Source organism: Gobius niger, assembly GCF_951799975.1.
Source record: "Gobius niger genome assembly, chromosome: 8".
In the NCBI taxonomy this organism is placed as follows: Eukaryota; Metazoa; Chordata; class Actinopteri; order Gobiiformes; family Gobiidae; genus Gobius; species Gobius niger.
Window position 1 is genome coordinate 5,349,411 of NC_136859.1, and position 21,508 is coordinate 5,370,918.

The 21,508-nt window shown below is 42.6% G+C and overlaps 1 protein-coding gene across 1 annotated transcript in view; it reads left to right on the forward strand.

Annotated features, from left to right (window-relative positions):
* atp1a2a (ATPase Na+/K+ transporting subunit alpha 2a) overlaps positions 1-21,508 on the forward strand; it is a 213,653-nt gene that overhangs the window by 60,209 nt on the left and 131,936 nt on the right. The window contains exons 7-9 of the mRNA XM_079561009.1: positions 3,202-3,319; positions 9,097-9,365; positions 19,023-19,221. Of these exons, the coding sequence (XP_079417135.1) occupies positions 3,202-3,319; positions 9,097-9,365; positions 19,023-19,221 (586 nt within the window). The remainder of the gene's footprint in view (positions 1-3,201; positions 3,320-9,096; positions 9,366-19,022; positions 19,222-21,508) is intronic.

A 21,508-nucleotide genomic window follows, 5' to 3' on the forward strand; every position in this document is an offset into this window, starting at 1 on the left:
CTTGCGTGACGTGTAGCTCGCGCTGCTCCAATGCTAACAGTCCGAGCCTCGTTAAATACGAGATTTCAAAAAATCATATTACGAAAACCAGCCTGGTTTCATATATTGTTATTAACCCAGCGTTATCTCAGGAGGAAGATCTAGCCTAGTCTAGCGTTGAAACAATTGAAACCAGGCTTTAAAGTAGTTTTTAACGTGTCTAAAGTCCAATGCTTTTCAATGGGGGCCTAGCGGCGATATGGAGGTACTGCAGCAACGGCGGAGCAATGGCGGCCCCCACGTTTGTGGTCAAAAAGCAGGGCAGCCAGCGGCCATTGAGCAAAACTAAGTAACAATAATTTGACATCTTAAAGTGATAGTCTGTACGTTTGCAAAATGAAGAGAGCAGGAACAGAATTCACAATAGAAAAACAATCAAGCTCCTCCCCCTCCCTTCTGATTGGACCTGACAGGCTTGTTTACAGGAAAAGCTCGTCTTATTGGTCAAAGTGGTATCTCAGGGTTTCTGATGAGTTGCTGAAATGCTGAAATAACTGAAGAAGAAATAGCAGTAATACATATATCTTAGCATTATAGTTAAAGAGCTTCTAGCGTTTGATGTAAAAACACTGCAGAAACATAAAGATTTGATTCAGCTGTGGCATAAACCTTGCTTGTTTGGTCTAATACATTTTATAAGCACTTTATTCCACCCTTTACAGATAATATTGTCCATCTAACATCACAAATTATGAGTGATCAGGATGTACTTGGCTGTCGTCGACCCATAAACCTGGTTTAAGTGATGCCTGATTAAGTGACTGACTGTAGACTTATTTTGGAAAGTAATTAGCGTAACAGTGGCATCTGAGCTCAAGGCTAACTTGTATTGGGTTAAGTTTGCTAATTTTGTTGGGTCGAATACACATCGAGTGGCCTCTAAACTTCCTCTTTCAAGTTTTTGATGATGGAGAAACCACTTAGATTGAAGTTAATCAACATAGCGTGCTTTTAGATATTTATTAATCTGTGGAAATAATCTAGACCCTTTGAAACTCCAGGAAAATGTTGTTGATGTACAGGATTTTACTGACTTTCTCCGTCAACAGCTTTGTCTTCCACTGTATCAGACAGTTTTGCAGCCTCTCTGTGCCCTTTATTCGCCATTGGCTCGGGTGTGGACGGTGCGATACGGAGAGTATGTTAATCCTGTGTAAATTAGACCTGCCCTTCTTAACCCCAGAGGCGCTCGAGTCGTTTAACATCATTGCGACACTATCAGGCTCCAGCTGGAGATCACAGCGCTGATTACTGAGCAGGGAATCTCCCCAATACATTACCACTGTTGGACTTTATCAAATAAATAAACTACAGGTTTGCTTTACTCCATAGATTTCACGAAAACAGCCACAAGTAAATATGTTTCATTGCATTTTTCGTCACATTTTTGTCCGTTTTTGTCGCGATTTTGTCACTTTTCCGTCTTCTTTTTGTCGCCTTTTCGTTGCATTTTTGTCACTTTTTCATCTAATTTTTGCCTGTGTTTGGTCGCATTATTTATCCAGTTTTTGTTGTATTTTTGTCACTTTTTCTTCTAATTTTTACCGGCGTTTGGTTGCATTTTTTATACATTTTCCGTTGTATTTTTGTCTCTTTTTCATTGTGTTTTTGCCCGTGTTTGGTCATATTTTCATAAATTTTTCGTCACATTTTTGGTACTTTTTTTTGTGCGTTTTCATCATTAAGTCTCATTCTTCAAGTACCTTTAGATTTGGGTAAAACCAAACTAAAGAAAATGTGCTCTGTTCAGGTGGGAGTTAAGAGGCTAAGATGAACGGTTCGACCAGGATCTCAATTGTGAAACGAGCAGGATCTTTTTTTTCAGTCAATTTTTCCCCAGAACTCCTCCAAACAAGCACAAGAATCAGTCCAACAACGAAGCCACACAAGTCAAAGCTTCTGCACTAATCACATGAGGCCTTTTTATCCTGGACAAATACTACTCCAATAAAGGTGACAATTTAGAATTTAAATTTAGAGATATTGTGCATTTGACACTTTTGCTCCAGATTACTGACATAAATATGAGGCGAAAAAAAGAAAAATCTAAAGTTTTTGGTACAAAATATGTGAATAATTTTGTTGCTGATGGATCGAAATTGGCCCTAATCCTGAAAATTAAAAAAGAAAAAGAAAAAAAAGGTTTTGCCTGTAGTGTCTCCCATTAAAGTGATTGTCTGCAAGTCTAAATGTTTTACAGATTATATAAAATATGCAAAATGGACCACCCGGACTTGCATTTTGATGTAAACTAAGTAATACTATATACTGTATTTATTATATTTTGCAAAGTCCCTCCTTCCCGGATCTCAGCAACTAATCAGAGTCTCGTATCCTCCCGCGTTGTCCAATGAGACCAGCTTTTCCTGTGAACCAGCCTGTGGGGTCCAATCAGGAGGGAGGGGGAGGAGCTTGATCTTGTACTATTGAAAATTCTGTTCCTGCTGTCCTCATTTTGCAAACTAAGAAGGGCTTTATGATTAAAGAGGGGAGGAATTTGATTGTTTACTTTTTCTTCCCGTTGCAAACTCATAGACTATCCCTTTAAGTAAAAGTACTGGCGTATTGGCTGTAAAAGACTTAAGTATTCAAAGTAAAAAGTACAAATACGCTTGGAAGTGCTGGGAAAAGTAACTTTGCAGCTTTTTAAACACAAAAATTGTCCCTAAATTCGACCTGTGTACGGCAACACGACGGGGACAAAACTTCTTCCTTGTGAGTGAGTGGCCTTTGACAGGAACATCTGCACAGTGCCACCTAGTGTCCCGGAGTGTGCATTATTCTGCGTGTGAAATAAACAAAGCGAACAAAACACACGGACACATTTATTTTTAGAAACGTACCGGAGTAGAAAGTGTTATATTTATCTTTCAAATGTAGTGCAGTAAAAGTGTACTCGACAAAAATATTGCTCAAGTAAAGTACAGATCCTTTTGTTGATTGAAAATGAAGTCGAGGGCCATTAAGCTTACATGTGTCTCGTCCTAAAAATTCCTCTTGAACATAATTTTCCGCTTCTTCCTCACGGACGGCATCTGTTTATCCGGGTTTGCTTTCCTGAACATTGCTGCTCCACTAATGCCCCACTCTGGGAATCACAGCTGGTCCGGTAAACGCGTCGGTTTCATTAATTTGTCTTTGTCTTCTCTTGTTCCTGGGCAGGTGGACAACTCCTCCCTGACGGGCGAATCAGAGCCTCAGACCCGCTCCCCGGAGTTCAGCCACGAGAACCCCCTGGAGACCCGCAACATCTGCTTCTTCTCCACTAACTGCGTGGAGGGTCAGTGGGACACGGCGGCGGAAACACGGGCCGCTGTCCACGCTTTGTGCAGCCATCTGGAGGCTAACACAGAGACACACACACACACACACACACGGCGGAGGACAGGGGAGGGCGGCCATTACAGTTCTGTCTGAAAAGGAGGGGGAGGTATAGGAGGGTGGATGTGATCGTCAGTGGAAAGGACATGCAGCAGTATCAGCTCTAGGGTGTGACAGTGTATCGACTTTGCAATATATCCGCACTTTGACGACGTTAGGCACATTAATGAACTACAAAATTCAAAAAAGCAGAACCGCACACTGAGGTAGCCGATGTCCAAGGTATATTTATTCAATAGTGACCGAGTGGCTCTTTTGAACGGCTCTTTAACCTCTTAGACCCGCCTTAACTGAGCGTATTTTCACCAGTTCAGTTTTATCCAAAGAAAAGCTTCTCGACTGGAGCCTACAGGCCAGGGTAACACCTCATTTGAAAGCTAAGACCTACAAAATGGATCGGAATGAATCTTTATCATTGTTGTTGCCATCACTTTCTAAAAGGTTTTTGTTTCATTGCATTTTTGTCAATTTTTCGTCACATTTTTGCCTGTTTTTGGTTGCATTTTTGATCCATTTTTTGTTGCATTTTTGGTCTGTTTTTGTCGCGATTTTGTCACTCTTCAGTCTTTTTTTTGTCGCCTTTTCGTTGCATTTTTGTCACTTTTTCATCAAATTTTTGCCTGTGTTTGGTCATATTTTAATACATTTGTCGTCACATTTTTCCCTGTGTTTGGTCGCATTATTTATCCAGTTTTTGTTGCATTTTTGTCACTTGTCTTGTCTTCTTTTTGTTGTATTTTTGTCACTTTTTCATCTAATTTTTGCCTGAGTTTGGTCATATTTTAATACATTTGTCGTCACATTTTTGGCTGTTTTTGGTTGCATTATTTATCCAGTTTTTGTTGTATTTTTGTCACTTTTTTGTTGTATTTTTGTCACTTTTTTCTGTTGTATTTTTGTCCCTTTTTCATTGCATTTTTGTCATTTGTCTCGTCTTCTTTTTTGTTGCATTTTTGTCACTTTTTCTTCTAATTTTTACCGGCGTTTGGTCGCATTTTTTATACATTTTTTCTTGTATTTTTGTCTCTTTTTCATTGTGTTTTTGCCTGTCTTTGGTCGTATTTTTATACATTTTTCGTCACATTTTTGGCACTTTTTTGTTGCGTTTTCATCATTTAAGTCTCATTCTTCAAGTACCTTTAGATTTGGGTAAAACCAAACTAGAGAAAATGTGCTCTGTTCAGGTTTGGAGTTAAGAGGTTAAGATGACCGGTTCAGGATCTCAATTGTGAAAAGAGCCGGATCTTTTTTTCAGTGAATTTTCCCCAGAACTCCTCTGAACAAACACAAATCAATCAACAACGAAGCCACACAAGTCAAAGCTTCTGCACTAATCACATGAGGCCTTTTTACCCAGCGCTGATGGATATTTGTGATGCTGAAAGGCCGTGCGCACAGACCTCTAGTTTGTCGGTCTGAGATGTATTCAAAATGACACCGAAATGTCCATATTTAAAGAATCTGCATCCTCAGCAATATTTCTTGGCTACAGATCTAAAGAGCATAGATAAGTCCAAGATTAAGACAGAATTAATCATCAAAGTGCATTCGTTACATTAAAGCTATTAAATATGGAACGTATATCTATAGGGGAAAGAAGTATGAGGCGAAACTTAAAGCCCAGAAAGCAATTTATGCAAGATTTACCCAAAGACAGTAAAGACAGTGTTGGTCAGTAAGACTGCAGTTCATTGGTTGTAGTCCTGCTTTACATTTTGAAGATGAAAGAGGAACTGCAGATTGTCTCATTTATTTTACAGTAAATAGTGCAAACGCTTACTTTAATGAGCAGATATCGACTTCAATGATACTTTCCCTTTAGTCTAATTGAACATGGTGTTTGGATCAGGACCACATTATCAAATTACAAAGATAAGCGCAGTTTTCTGTTTGTTTACTTGATTTCTGGAGGAGAATGGACTTTGACAACATGGCCGCCAGAGCTAGACCGTTGTTAAAATGATTTCCTTTAGCAAAGTCCTATCTACAGTTTTCTTCTGGTTCTGGTCATCCTTTGGGACCGTGGAAACCGTAGAGATAAAAAGGAAAAGCGATGTACAATCCTAGCATTTGATTTGTTTTTTCATGTGTAGCTTGTTCCATGTTGCTGAAGGAAACACAGACCGATGAGAACAATGTGGACAAATAATGCCTTTTGGTGGGGTTTATGGAATTATTCAGAGGTGCCAAGTCAAATACTAGAGGAATGAAGCAGCTAAAGGACAAACTATGAACGTAACCTACTTGCATATGTTCTACTGACACCCGCTAAAGTTGTGCTAACAGTGGCTAAATTTGTGCTAACAGTGGCTAAATGCTATGATCTGCAAAATCATAGACGCCGATCCCGTGGGTGCAGGCGAATTTGTCGTAATTACAAAATGATCCAATAGATATAATCTGTAAATCACGAGTCGTCACTTCCTTTTCTGTGAACACGCGGTGTATGGCGATCCATTGTTTAGCTCTGTAGGTAGAGCGCCTGGCTCATAAGCATGAGTTTGTAAGATCAACATCATTTTTGACTGAGCATCCACTGGGAAAAGCATGGCCAAAATAACTTTTTTCAACAGCGGTATGATGTTGTGAAATATTGAATCTCATATGACCTGCCTTTTTTGGTGAGGGCTGCCCTCTCTCTTCTGGCCAATCAGAGCCTCTGTTTGTATCAGTTTGGTGCTTTGGCCGAGGGCTGAGCCCGATCCCTGGCTGACCCTGGTCTGACCAGTGGTGAACCTCGGCTACACGGCTTGACCTGGTTCTGTGCTGGTATTGCCATTGGAAAGGCTGGCTAGTTCGGATTTTAGATTTTACTTTAGTTAAGAATTAGTGTATGTAACAGTGTTAATTTCGTCGACTGAAATATTTGATCTTAATTTTAGTCAAAGTGTTATTTTTGACGACTAAAATTGGACTAAAACTAAATTAAAAGTTTTTCATGAGACTAAAACTATGACTAAAATGTCCAGATATTTTAGTCGACTGAAATAAGACTAAATAAAAATGAAAGGGAGAGACTGAAATCATCCAAACTTCTATTGACCGTCTGAAAGAGCCTCATATCATGTAAATTCACTGCCAAAGGAGCAGCTCTGAGCTTTGTTCATGTGGAGCAGCTCCATGAAGCAGAGGAACAAGATTAAATATGATTAGAATGAATATTATAAATGCAAAGTCGACTAAATTCGTCTTAAATTTAGTCGACTAAATTGACTTGCAATTTTAGTCGACTAAAACTAGACTAAATTGAAGATATTTTTTTTGACTAAAACTAGACTAAAATCGAATTACATTTTCGTCAAAAGACTAAGACTAAAACTAAATTGAAATATGTTGTCAAAATTAACACTGGTAAGTAACTGGCCTCTGAGCTAAATGCTAAAACATATTCAGTTAAGTTTTAGCTTTTTGTCAGCCTCTAAACATCATCTTGTAATATATTAATGATGGATAAACCACAGAAATTATATAAATGCCATGAACTGGACATGTCATATCTCGCCATACTTGATTGTAGGGCCTGGCTCCATTCATTTGTGGATAGAACTCAATTCAAACAGCTCCGCTGTAAGTATGCGTTAGTAAGAACAGGCCCAGATACTTAATGGCGTTTCTGTGATATCTGTGGTGGGAAAGTCCCTGATGCGAGGCTGAAGATGACAGACACAAAACCAGGAAGAAATATAGTCCTCCCGGTCAAGTTTACTTTACAGTCGCTATCAAAGAAACAGTCATTTCCTCCTCTCGGCTCCTCCGTGATAGAGTTGTCCAGCGCCAGCGGCCGCAGCTTCATTTGTATGTAGCCACGCGCCGACTCCTCACTCAGTCAGTCACAGATCCTCCCGCGCCTCCCCGAGCATCAATCACCCACGAACAGCTTTAATTCACCCTCGATCCATCCATCAGCCCGTGTCAGCCCCCACCTCTCACCTCCGCCCGACCCTCCCCGCGGGAAACACCTCCGCCCTCCAGGCTCCAGTCCCGGCAACGCACTGAACCGACAGCTCCACTCTTCAGGAGAACTCACCGACACGAGCACGCTGGACATACTGTCACGATTCTCAATGTTGGAGTCATGATTATTGTGAGGGAACATGTCACGATTATTCACGATTATCCAAATTAAGGAAGAAAATAGGAAGAATTTCTCAGAACCACAGCACTTGTATTGGAATTTGACTTTACTTATTTTTACTTTGAGCACCTCTGCACAACATAACATAACAACATGAGAAAATTCCTCATAGCACATCATGTAAAATTTACTACCAACATGTTTAAACCACAAGGAAACCGTGTATATATTATATTCATGACTTACACAAGCTTCCTGAGCGAGGCTGTGGGCATCAGCTGAACTCAGAAGAGCAGGACTCTCTGAGCTCCAGGGCTGGAAGTGGAGCTGAAGCTACATTCACTCACAGGTTAGAGGAGCGGCCTGTTGCCCTCTGCCCTTTGCCTCTCAGTGTTTTTGTGTGTTATTGAGCGGGAAGCACGGATCGACTGCATGTTGAACTGTAGCAGCCAGGAGAAGCTGCAGGAGCGTCAGGCTGAGGTGAGAGGTGGATGGAGACACTGATGAATGCACTTCGTCCAACACAGTGAAAACACGGCATTCATCTCATCATTTAGGAGGATTCAAAAGGATTGAAAGTTATTCAATGTATTTTGCCAAAATTAAGGCAAATGTTGCAAATGTTTGAAGCAGAAGACGCAGCAATGGTTAGCGGCTAACAGTTTAGCATTATGACAAAAGTTTACAAAAAGATAATATCCGATGCAGCTGAAATCCTCATGAAATGTCCGTTTGTTTATTAATCCACCGTCTACCGGAGCTTCAGGTCTTTTTCCTCCTTATGATCACAAAGCAAAGCAGCACCAGAGGAGAGGCTGAGGCGTTCAAGGGTTGCGGGAAAAATAGTTCTGTTCTGTTAACTTTGTTCTAAATGGAAATATTCTAAATGCCAAAAAAAGAAAAAGAGACTTTAATGAAAGTTGCAGTTTAGCAAATAATTGTACGTCTGAAAATGTTTGCTAAATATCTTATTTATGCAGATAAATGTGTGTTTCACACAAGATTAATGAGATTTCTGTATCTCATTACTCATCACTAACTCTGGAGAATCACCTCAGAAATCAAACCCAGGACATTCTTGCGTCTTAAAACCATTAAATTAGATTGAGGATTATGTCTAGTAGTGAATAAAAACTATTGTCACGCGCTACAGCTTGATTAAGGGGTCGTTTTCTCAAAATGTGGTTTTAGTTCCACTTTTGCTATAACATCTCCACTTTAGTAGCTCCTTTACTTTAATCTTTCCTGTCTTGGACAATATTTTGAAGGTTTGAAGGCCACACATGTCACAATATTTTATTTGAAAGCATTCAGGAAGGAAAATACGAGTTTCCAGAAAAAGACTGGGCTCACATCTCCTCAAGTGCCAAAGACCTCATTTCCAAACTTCTGGTTCGGGATGCCAAAAACCGACACAGGGATTTTTAAATTTCTAATTTCCAGCCTGATTTATTGAGCTGTGATAATGTAATCTAATCTAAACAAGATCCAAACCCCATCCAGACCCCTCTGAAAAACCTTTAAATTGATATCCCTTGATTCAAATGTTTCTCCTATTCACCTGCAGCCCCGCCTTAAACCCCCCGTCGCTCTCTCCGCAGGTACGGCCCGCGGCGTGGTGATTGCGACCGGCGACCGCACGGTGATGGGGCGGATCGCGACGCTGGCCTCGGAGCTGGAGGTGCGGCGCACGCCCATCAACATCGAGATCGAGCACTTCATCCACATCATCACCGGGGTGGCCGTGTTCCTGGGCGTGTCCTTCTTCATCCTGTCGCTCATCCTGGGCTACACCTGGCTGGAGGCCGTCATCTTCCTCATCGGCATCATCGTCGCCAACGTGCCCGAGGGACTGTTGGCCACCGTCACCGTGAGTCGCCCCCCCGTGACTTTAGTTCATGTGTGCTGAGAGAGAAGACGTTGAACTTTGTGACAGTTTTTGTTTTATGTGGATAGGTCCAGCCATTACAGAGATATTAAGCAGTCAAAAAGTGAGCATTTTTCACAGTTACCATTGCTGCACCTTCTCCATTTCAAATATAGTTTGTTTACAATGTTGTGACGTCATGTGAATGAACCTATTGACCTTTCACAAAAGCCCCGCCCCTTACACTACAAAAAGTAAATATCAAGCATTGGCTTAAATGACTTGATCTGAGGAAATATATCTTATTTTGAGCGGTTTTCACTAATTTAGACACTTTTCCTGATCGAACCAAGATTGTTTTGCTAGTTTGATGACATTTCAGACTGGATCTTGGTAAATCATGCTTGAAATAAGAAAGTGAAACTGGCAATGGGACAAGACCATTTTCTTACCCCATTGGCAGAGAAACTTACTTGAAATGACGGTGAAATGTATTGAAACGAGTCAGAAACATCTCAGAACAAGTGAAGTAATCTAGGTCAAATGCCCAACTACATCTTAATTAGTTGAAACCATAGATACATAAAGGCTACATGTTTCATACGCGCTGCTGGCCAATGGAGGGCGACGTCCACACACGGCGGCCATCTTGCCACAGGGAGCTCGCTCACTCGTAACATTGTGTTTTATGGTGCGTGTACTTTTAAATAACCATAACTTGTCCAATTTTCTACTGATTTTCAAATGGTTTGGTTTGTTATAAACCCCAGAGATGTAGGTATGACACTGCATACGTATGAATAAAAAAAGAAAATCTGTTTTTCAACATGTTCTAGCCACGTATAGCCACGTTAATACCGTTTGTAAGAAACCAAACCATTTGTAAATCCGTGAAAATTTCAGCGAGATGTGAGGATTTGTGTTTGTGCTAATCACTCACTTACTTGAGCTCGCCAGAAAGCTTCCCTGTGGCAAGATGGCCGCCTGTTATGCCGGAAGTGACTCTAGCTTATATATATATCTATGGGGAAATCAACAAAAAATTATTATTTTGCTCAAATTGAGACATCTAAAGTAATCTATTAAATTGCTTTTTGCAGTGTAGCAACTGTTAGCTAGCTCTATCAAGAAGTGGATTGAGTTTCACACTCAAACTCGGATGGTAAACAAGCCTTACCTTGACTTACAAGTTGGCAGGCGCTGTTTTCAGCTTTTTTTCGGCTTTGAAAGGGATAAAAACATGCAGCGCTCCATTGTTTTGTCCTGTAGCAACGGTTACTATGAGGTATGATTGGACAATGACCGTTTTGGGATGGGGTTTTGCGAAAGGTCAGTATCCCCTAAGTGACCCAACAACCTTGGATGTAACATGCTGGGTACACATACTATTTTTTACTATTTAATAATTCAAAAGCACAAGCAAAAATGATCAATCTTCCTGAACTGGAGATTAAAATTCAGAATGGAAGTCGTAACCACAGAACTCTCCTTCCCTCGGCTCGAGCTCCGTGTGGGAGTGTTTGTTTACAACAGCAGATTGACACTTCCCATTTCCGCGAGTGTCTATTCAGAGCTGTAGCTGATCTCGCGCTTCGTCATGTGGAAAACGGCGAACCGCGGAACGTCTCCTACACACTGGCAGACGGAGAACGTCAAAGGGATCATTTCTGAACTTTAGAGTCATGAACAAAAATACTCTGTCAGTCATGAGCGAGGGAGCGCAGAGGTGGCCGCGCTCAGATGAGAAGGGCGGTGTCAAGAGGCAGCAGTTTAGTCCGGGTTTAGACGTGTCAAAGGCACTGTCTGCTCCCTCCTGGTGAGCAAAGAACAATATTAATTAATAACGGACTCTTATAGTTGTGCTTTTACAGGCTTGAAGGCTTTCACTGGGCGGCAGCAGGAGCCTGGGCTGCTGTTTCTTGACATAAATATTCTTTTTCATTAATTGCGCTGTAGCTTGACAGGTCGATACCATTTCACGCCAAACTAACTCTGAGGGGTGTTCAAAGGTGTTCAAAATCACTATGATTTAGTTCAAGTTGGTAGAGTCCATCCATCGGAGATAACTCAGAATTGCCCCTGTGACAAAAAAAAGGCAGGTCCTGCTGAAGAAGAAAGGTATAAGTAATCCATAAGTAAAAAGAGGATATACACCTCATCATTGTCCTTTGAAAGAAGCAGATCCGACACAAGTTTTAATCCATTTTTTGTCTTTTTTTTGGTCATTTTTTGTCACATTTTTGTCACATTTTCGTCACATTGAGTGCCTAATGTAGGTGGAAAAGCGCTTTATAAGTTGAGACCATTTACCATTTAGATTTTTGTACTCACTACTGCCACCTCAGGTCATACGTGTAACTGCAGCTTCTAAATTAAGCTCGTGCATGACGGCACTTCAGACCCGAATTAACACCTCTTTGAGTGACAGTGCAGGATTTTAGAGGCAGTTGTGGTGAACAGGTCTGGGCTCATTCCACACATTAGGACATGGCTGGAACATGTAGGGGGAGGAAAATAATGTTAATGTTAATTTTAACATTTTTCAACTCTATAGTCCCTAGTTCCAAGTGTAGTTACTTTCTCTGCAGTTATGTTTTCACTTGTTTCGGATATCCAACCTTGAAAACCGGACATGATTTAGTTTTCTGTTCTATTTTTAGCAAACCAGTCGCTATTGTTTTCAAGGCCAATGCAAAAATCCTACCATGTGAAATCCTTAGTAATTGTCGCCTTTATTGTTAGATATTCGAGCGCTCAGAGTGGAGAGAGTAAAAATGTCCCGACGTGATGTGAATGAGCGATCGCAGCTCTTTTGTGAGATACCCTCAAACACTCGTTCTTTTTATTATCGCCCACTCCACAAACCCCTTCAGAAAAGTGACTTTGTAAGATCGTTGCCTTAATAAGTCCCATTATTGTCCAAAACACCGTGTATTACTTTGACAAAGAGTCTTTTTAAGGACCCACAATGGCTCCATCATCCCCGTTATCATCTCCAGCCGAAAGAGACATTGAGCGCGCTGCCAGGTGAGAGCGCTTTGAATAATGTCTGCAAACTGTGCTTTTCGAGGCGAGAACAAGCTCCCCATTCACCGCCCAGACTGAACCACTGAGCCACATAATGCAACGTTCATAACCCATCAGCGCGGCTCACAAAGCGCCGCCTTTCACTCACTTTGTATGAGCGAGCGGAGTTTAACAGCTGGCGCCGGAGAGGTGCCGCGGTTTTCAGTCAATATCTTCAAAAGTGCATCGGAAAAACGGAATTCGAGAAAGAACAGCCTTTGGAGCGGCCCTGGTGGTTTTGTTCAAGTCATTCTGTCCAGATTTAAAGGTACTATATCATGAAAATCAGCCTTTTTGAGCTTTCAACCTTGTGATGTTATAGCCTCTTAAAAACTGTGTTATGAAGGGAAACCAATGATTGTGGATTTGATCAGATATCAAGTCATTTTTCCAAGATGATTTTGAGAAATATTATTATGCAAATATGTGCTCAAATACCTGTTAAAGGGACTAAAAAGTATTTTCCTCCCCCTACATTTTTCAACAATGTCTTAATGTGTAGAATGAGCTCAGACCTGTTCACCACAACTGCCTCTAAAATCCTGCACTGTCACTCAAAAAGGTGTTAATTCGGGTCTGAAGTGCCGTCATGCACGAGCTTAATATAGAAACTGCAGTTACACGTATGACCTGAGGTGGCAGTAGTGAGCATAAAATGGCTAACTTGCATCTAGCCCTTTTAAAGTGCTCTAAAAATGCAAGAAATAGTTACAGTATTTTTTTTTATTTCCTGGCAGAGCACCCCACTTGGTCATATCTAATGTAAAACAGTGATTCTCAACTTGTGGGTCGGGATCAGAAAATGGGTTGCGGAACCATTTTCTCTGGGTCCGCGAGCTTTTCTGAAAATATTTTTTTGAATTTTCCATTTGAAACTGCATGGAAAGACACCGGACTCAGTTGAAATTCATGTTATTTGGCTGTTTTTTTTAAATTGTAGACGACATACTGGATGACAATTTACAGTTTTGTTTGGGTCACAGCTTGTCACCCTATAGCAGGGGTACCATGGAGTGTTCATGCGTTCATCTCCAAAACGCCAAGGACCAAAACTCACAATTGTAGCCCAAAGTAAGGCACCTTTTTTCTACAAATATAAGTTTTGCACACAATATTTGACCTAATGCGCTGTTTTGCTGGGAAATGTGAAAATATTGACAGTATTTTTCACATTTTAGAGTCTTTTCACATATTTGGTCTCTGATTTATGAATAATTGTTTCTTCAAAATTCTCTTGGGTTTTATTCTTAAAGGTTTTATGTTGGAGGGCCATATTTAGCCCCCGGGCCTGACGTTGCCTACCCTGCCCTACAGGGCACTGATGGGTCCTGAAGTCGTCCCACTTGAGAACCACTGAAACATTGGCATTTGCAGAAAAAAAGTGGTTTACTTTGGTGAGTAAATCAACAAAGTTCGTGTTTTGGCAATGATTCAAATCAGCCCTCCACTACGCAAACTCATTTCCACTCACTTCCCCATTCTGTCTTTACACGGTGAGACTCGAGAGTCAAAATGTCCCGAGACCTCAGCTGGTCAGCATTTGACCTGACATTTATAAGATTAAACAAATAATCAGGAAGGACACCAAGAAGAGCTTTATAAATAAACAGCAGACAGTGCTGCTCCCTCCTTGCTTCTAGAGATTGCCAACCCACTTTAGCATAAAGATCACAGTGGTGAGTCCTGTAACCATCTCCAGTAATGAATCTAATGGCTGAGTGGAAAACTGCATTCAGAGGCTTCAACACAGATGCAGTGGAATGCATATATATGACATCACCGTAATCCAAAATTGAAAGTAACGTAGCCTGGATTAACAGTTGTCTCTTGTTAGGAGGGATACAGTTTTTATTTCTGTAGAAAAAAGACAGCTTTGCTTTAAGTTTGTTCGTTAGCTCCTGGACATGTTTACTAAATGAGAGCCTCTCATCGATCCAGATGCCAAGATATTTATAATATGGCACTTTCTCAATAATGGAACCATCTAAAGCAGAGACTGACACGTTCTGTGACAGAACCGACTGTTTTCTAGAGAACAACATGCATTTAGTTTTCGAGGAGTTCATCAACATTTTCAAGTCAGTAAAATTTTGTTGAACCAAATTGAAGGTTAATCACCAATAGAGTTAATATACATTGTAAATAAAAGTGGTCCTAAAACTGACCCTTGAGGCACACCCTTCTTAAGATATAAAAATTCAGACTGGTAGCCTTCAGCAACAACCGCCTGGGTTCGATCTGTGAGATAATTTCTAAACCAATTTCTTGCATTTAAATCAAAACCAAAGAGATCAAGACGCTCTAATAAATCAGTCTTATGCCTCTAATAAAGCGCCCCCTGCTGTCACAGTTCAACACTGACACATGTTACAGTCTTTCAGTTGTTGTTAAGCTTTTAATATGATTATTTCCTCATTACATCATAGTCTGAAATTTGGCAGCACTGGTTTAACAAAGACAGTGCATAATACAGTAAATGCATATGAAAAGTGTGATAATCATATGAAATCGAAGCCTCGCTGTAGAGTCGTGTGGGTTTACGGCGCAGCTCTGTCGGCTCCACATTTACCCCGAACAATCCTCCCGTGTTTCCCTCGCTGTAATTACGTGCAGCTCTGGCCATTGTTCTAATGATGCAGCACCTTCCAAGTCGCATCCTCCACCGTTCAGGGAGCGATACCTTTTTTCCTCTCCACCACGGTAAACAAAGCCAGCCTCGTGGTCTGCCAGCTGGCATTTCAGACGCCATTACTCCGCGTTTCACCAGTGGCAGGATGCAAATGACTTTCTGTTTTCACTGGCTGCAGCTCCTTTAGGTGTTTTTTTTGTTGTTTTTTTTAAGTGAAGGCGGAAGGAATCGGCGCTGTCAGTGTAAATTACCCACTTCACAATATGTTCTGGTGTTGTGTCCTTGGGCAAGACGCTTCTCACGCGCTGAGCACTTCTCAAATCCAAAAAGAAACAACGTCCAAAGAGGTACATTCAGATTTGAAGTGTGTCACGGTCGGGCGTAGGAGGCAGACCACGCATGATGAATAAACAGGACCAAACATGAGACGACCGGCTGTGAGCTTGTTTACTCAAGCTTTGTAAAGACTCACCTCGCATCTTTTGCAAACGTATGAACTAAGTGAAGACAGAAGCTGTTTCTGTGGGGCATTGTTTTTACTCTACGGCCATGAGCCTGGTCCCGACAGCCCAACCCTCCCCGCTCTCACCCTCGCCTCGAAGCCTCCAGGGACCCCACGCACCCATCACTGCAAAATCCATGGGCCAGGTCTAGCCGACGGGTCCGTCCATGGGAGTGAATCTATCCTTCTGAGATGCTCCCCGAGGTTTCTTTTTTCTCCCACTTGGTTTTTGAGTTTGTTCGCCGTGTCGGAGAGAGTCTAAGGACTGGGGACGCCCACACGGCTCGTCACCACCTGCTGCCGATGTTTATTTGGACAATACTTTTGCTTGGATACGTATTATGCCTGAGCTCTAATGTTTGTACAGTCCTGTGAGGCAACTCCTGTGATATTGGGCTATACAAAACCATTGCTTTTTATCATATTAAATTGGTCTCTCGTCAAACATTGTATTTCAACCCACCCGCTCATCTTTGAGGGTTCTTTGAATCTTCCCCAGTGGTGTTTGTTTCAGCTGTTTTAGATCAATATTGCATTTTCTAACCAACAAATTATAAGAAAACAGAAATAATGAAAACAACGGTTTTATGAATTAATATCAGGCCATAAGGCATAACATTACAGACATCGGGCCTCTTCCTGTGACGTAAAAAACGTCAAAGTGTCACAAGTCAGTGGTTCACCAGGAGAGGGCGGAGCTGCTTCTCAGAGAGCAGGATTCAGGAGGATTACTGAGAACTGCGTGAATGAAGCCAAAAACCACTCTGGGGGTGTTTTTGATAAGGAAATAGCAGAACAACATGGCTTAAAGCTCCAAAAAGTCGATTTCGCAGGATATAGGACCTTAAGTTTACTCTACTCAACACATCTTCAAGCGGTGCCACTTCAGCTTTATGAAGTAAAAGTTTGAAAAAATACATCTTTCACAGCCAATTGATTGATCCATTACCAAAATAATCATTAGTTGCAGCCCTAATACCCTCTCTTTAAATGAATTGTGTCAAATTAAAGGCCTTAGATGCCATTAAACATTGGATTCTAACTGCCATTTAATTAAGATTTTCTGAAATAATAATGATTTTTCCTGCCTATGTTTCCCACTGTATCTTTTGATGGTTGAATCTTCCTTTTACTTCGTGTCAGGGCATTAAAATGTCAGCAGAAAGCATTAAATCTAGTATCGTACGGGTAGAATGACACAACAAATGACCGAGGCAGTTTTGCGGAGAGGCTGATGAGTAAATGTAACTCATTATCTCCACATTCTGCTCAAATGTAATGTTGCTGCAGAGTTAAGTCAGCACGGCGTGAGCAAAGACGAGCGCTGTCGGGGTAAATATGCTCGGTTTGAACGCGTACGTCTGAGCCGTGCGTTTTTTCTTTGTTTTTCTCCCTGTTTTTCTTTTTTTTTTTCATTTTTTTTGTTTTTTACACGCCATATGGAGCACGTCTTTTCATGTTTCCCCTCCGTGCACCTGCGCCTGCATCCCACCGGGCAGATACGGAGAATCACAATACGCAGCACCTGTACCACGCTCCGCTTCCCAAGCACAAACACTCACACGGCAACGCTCCACGGAGTTCACAGACGCTCGGCCGTCCCTCCTCCACAAACAACAATCAGCCTTTCAGTCCACTCTCCAGACCCGCACATCCCTCCCTCGCCCGCTCGCTCGCTCTGCCATCAGGATTCATCAATTTCACAAACAATTATCCGTGCCACGATGCGATCCCGAGAGACTGAAAAGGTCAGGCGGCAGAATCAAATGGTTAATGTCCAATATTGACTGTACTTTTCTACCTTCGTGACAACACTTTACGCAGATGCTGTTTCTAGCTCAAGGCTGTTACTACCGACTAAAGTAACATCTATGCCTTTCGAAACTCCCAACGCATCATTCAGTGAAGGTTTCATACCATACAGTCAGTTTGAATACCCTCTTTATCCCAATGAAACTTGTTTATAAATAGACGTCCATATTTGGGGATTTTATCGACTATTGCCGGTAAAAGGCCGATATCTGTGGGCCCGAAAGTGATAGAGACTTCATGTTTTCCGGGCTTTAAAACGAGTCCTCCCACAACTTCCTTGGCCTCAGGGGGACTGAAAAATATCGCACTGAAAATTGATTAGCTACAAGTTTGTTTAACACAAGTTTCACTTAACCTCAGGCAATGTGGACATGCTGCATTTTGAAGCACAGAACCTGGAGAATTCAATCGCTGAGTTAGTTTTGACTTCCGCAATCGTGTTTGTGTCCCAGCTAATCAAAGCTGGGACACAAACTGGGGAGGCACCGATACCACTTTTTCTAAAACCGATGCGAGTACTTTGATTTAAGTACTTGCCGATACCGAATACCGATACGAGTACAAGGCATTTTGTTCAACAGACTGACTTTATCACAGCAGATTGGTTTGTAATTAGTTCATTTACTCTATATATATATTTCCTTGAGTAAATTAGGCGACACTTTTAAGAGAAGTTAAATCAAAATTGTACAGATGCCATTTTTTATTTTTTAATTCAATGTAATTTTTTATTTTTATTGCGCCATCATTGACAGAACAGACAAGTCCAAAAGCTCCTCAGTAGTTGTGCTTTATTCTGTATATCTATTTTTATTTAACAATAGTATTGAGTGCTTATTACTGCAGCTATATGGTCTCTTTTCGCCTTTACTTCAGATCGGTGTGGATTTTCTCGTGTGTTTATAGCAACTTTGCGATAAACAGCATTTGGATTGGATTGGATTTTAGCTCAATATGGACATGCTGTATCTCTTTAATTTGGATTTTCTGAAGACTTTTTAGTCGCTGGGTAAGTTTTCCAGATGAATAAGCCTCTGGGCATAAAACGGCGTAAGAATCCCAGAGTTGTTAGCCACGAGCGGCTAGTTAGCAACTGTATCTTGTAAACACTGCAGACTCCACGCTGCAGCACTAACAACATTAAGGTTAAATCCAGCACAGACTCTGATTTAGGGAGTGTCGTCTGTAATAAAGTCAGCTCTGTGTGGAATATTGGATTTCCACTAAAGACTTCTCCAGTTTGTTGCTATTTTCTCTCCTCAGTAGGAGCCGCACGTCAAGTAGTATCTGCTTCTGGTATCGGGACCTCATTAATTAGTATGAGTATGAGTACAAGCATGTGGTTTCGGCTCGATAATGGTATCGGTATCGGTGCATCCCTAACAGAAACTGATTGAATCACCTAAATTAACTGCTGGAATGGCCAGTCTATAATAACTGGGCCTATCCACTGAAAACTAACACTGGCTCAAAGTTTAGGGCCTTCTCTGTCAGTTTAAATAAACTGGTGGAATAATTATTTTTAAGTTTTTATACCTGACTTTCCAATTACAAAGCATGGACTTTTCCATCTTTGACTTCTGAACCGTATTCTCAGTATTTCTTGTGATGAAAATGGAGAATGACCTGACCGGGTGGCGTCTCCTCGCAGGTGTGTCTGACGCTCACGGCGAAGCGCATGGCCAAGAAGAACTGCCTGGTGAAGAACCTGGAGGCCGTGGAGACGCTGGGCTCCACCTCCACCATCTGCTCCGACAAGACGGGCACCCTGACCCAGAACCGCATGACCGTGGCCCACATGTGGTTCGACAACACCATCCACGAGGCCGACACCACCGAGGACCAGAGCGGTGGGTACACAGGGGGTAGAGGGGAGAGGGGAACCACCGAGGACCAGAGCGGTGGGTGCACAGGGGGTAGAGGGGGAGAGGGGAACTACAGAGGACCAGAGCGGTGGGTGCACAGGGGGTAGAGGGGGAGAGGGGAACCACAGAGGACCAGAGCGGTGGGTACACAGGGGGTAGAGGGGGTGGGGGGAACCACAGAGGACCAGAGCGGTGGGTACACAGGGGGTAGAGGGGGAGAGGGGAACCACAGAGGACCAGAGCGGTGGGTACACAGGGGGTAGAGGGGGTGGGGGGAACCACAGAGGACCAGAGCGGTGGGTACACAGGGGGTAGAGGGGGTGGGGGGAACCACAGAGGACCAGAGCGGTGGGTACACAGGGGGTAGAGGGGAACCACAGAGGACCAGAGCGGTGGGTGCACAGGGGGTAGAGGGGGAGAGGGGAACCACAGAGGACCAGAGCGGTGGGTACACAGGGGGTAGAGGGGGTGGGGGGAACCACAGAGGACCAGAGCGGTGGGTACACAGGGGGTAGAGGGGGAGAGGGGAACCACCGAGGAACAGAGTGGTGGGTACACAGGGAGTAGAGGGGGAGAGGGGAACCACAGAGGACCAGAGTGGTGGGTACACAGGGGATAGAGGGGGAGAGGGGAACCACAGAGTATCAGAGCGGTGGGTACAGATGAGGGTACACATGACGGCCTAAATTTGTTCAGCAGGGTTTGTGTGTTTCAAAATTTGCTCTTGTGTCTTCTGAAAGTTTCTTCTGCAAACGTTTTGCAAATGTTTTTCTACAGCAGTAGTTTGTTTATCCTGCATAATGAGCCAGACCAGAATAAAGGGAAAAACGTGGGATAATTGTCTAGTTTTAACATTAAGGCTACAAACACTGAATGAAATTGTTAGCAGTGTCCAAATTCATTCTTAACTTTCCAAGCATATTTTTCACAGGGCCTTTTATGCCTAAAAATCCCTAAAATGTCCAGTATTTCTGACGACAAAATTTTTAAAAGTGGATTGAGCCAGTTTAAATTCATGGTTTTATTTTGTGACATTTTAGTTAGAAAGACCTTTTCAGAGGGGATTTTCGATTTAGTTTGGTTTTATTTTGTTCAGCTAAATTTAAGTGTTGCCTTGGCTTAAAAAAAGAAAAAAAGTTCAAAACTCAATAAATCAGGCTAGAGATTAGATATTAAATTACCCCTTTGAAAAAAACTTAAAAATGTTGTTGTGTTATATGAGGTATTATTTTGGTTTCCAGGTGTGAAAGTTTCTGTTAAAAATCTCCCCTAAAGACAATTTTTCTATCAATTCCAAGAAACTTCCAGGAGAGCTCGTCCCCCACTTTGGGAACCACTGGATGAGTGATTAGCACGATTTTAAACTGAACAAATGGAGGCCTTTATCTCGGTTTAGGATAAAGGCAGAGGGATCGGTCTGACGTCGCTGTTCATGAGGAGCGCTGGTAACATTTCTGAACACGTAAGAAGATCTCAGCTCTGACTGCAGCAACTAAATGTTTTATTGCATTGTGGCGTCACCGGCGTCCCACTCTGCTGGCCGCGGCTCGGGGTCGTTGAGAGTGACCAGCCTCACGTCTTCCACCGTCACTGGGTCCACTTTGGCCACTGTGGCCACAGGGGGAACGGGTTGACTGGGTATAAGTGCACATACAAGCACTAGAACCAGAAACAGAAGAGGGATTATCCCTCCTTTCTCGATGAAGGAAGAGTTTTTTGCACTCTTGTTTTCTTCAGTCGGTTGGACAATGAGTGTGACCTCGGCACGCTGCAGGCTCTCCTCTGTCTTCAGGTCGGGGATGACGCAGGTGTACTTGCCGTTGTCGGAAAGGGTGACGTGGCGGAGCGTTAACGACGCGTTTCCCGCCCTGAGCTGATCTGGAAACAGCTCCATTCGCTTCGGGTTCTTGCTGTTCACCGTCTCCCCTCCGCGTTTCGTGTACACGTTTGCACCATTCTTGGAGTAACGTGAGGGGTGCGTCTTCAGCTCGACCCGCCACCACTCCACGGTCAGAGGCGTCAGGTCCACCGCCGGCTCGCAGCGGCACGGCAGCGTGACGTCATCGCCGGCCCGAGCCGTGACGGTTCCCGCGGCTCCGATCACACGCACCTGACCTGAGTACAGGAGGACAGCGGGTCAGTGAAGACGAGGTCACTTCTCACACAATTCAAAGTATCACCACATCTGAACAAGGACTACGACAGGACGGTTCCAGTTCGAAACAACAAACTGAGACTGAACCAAGGATAAAGTAGTTCTAAAGAAAAGGAA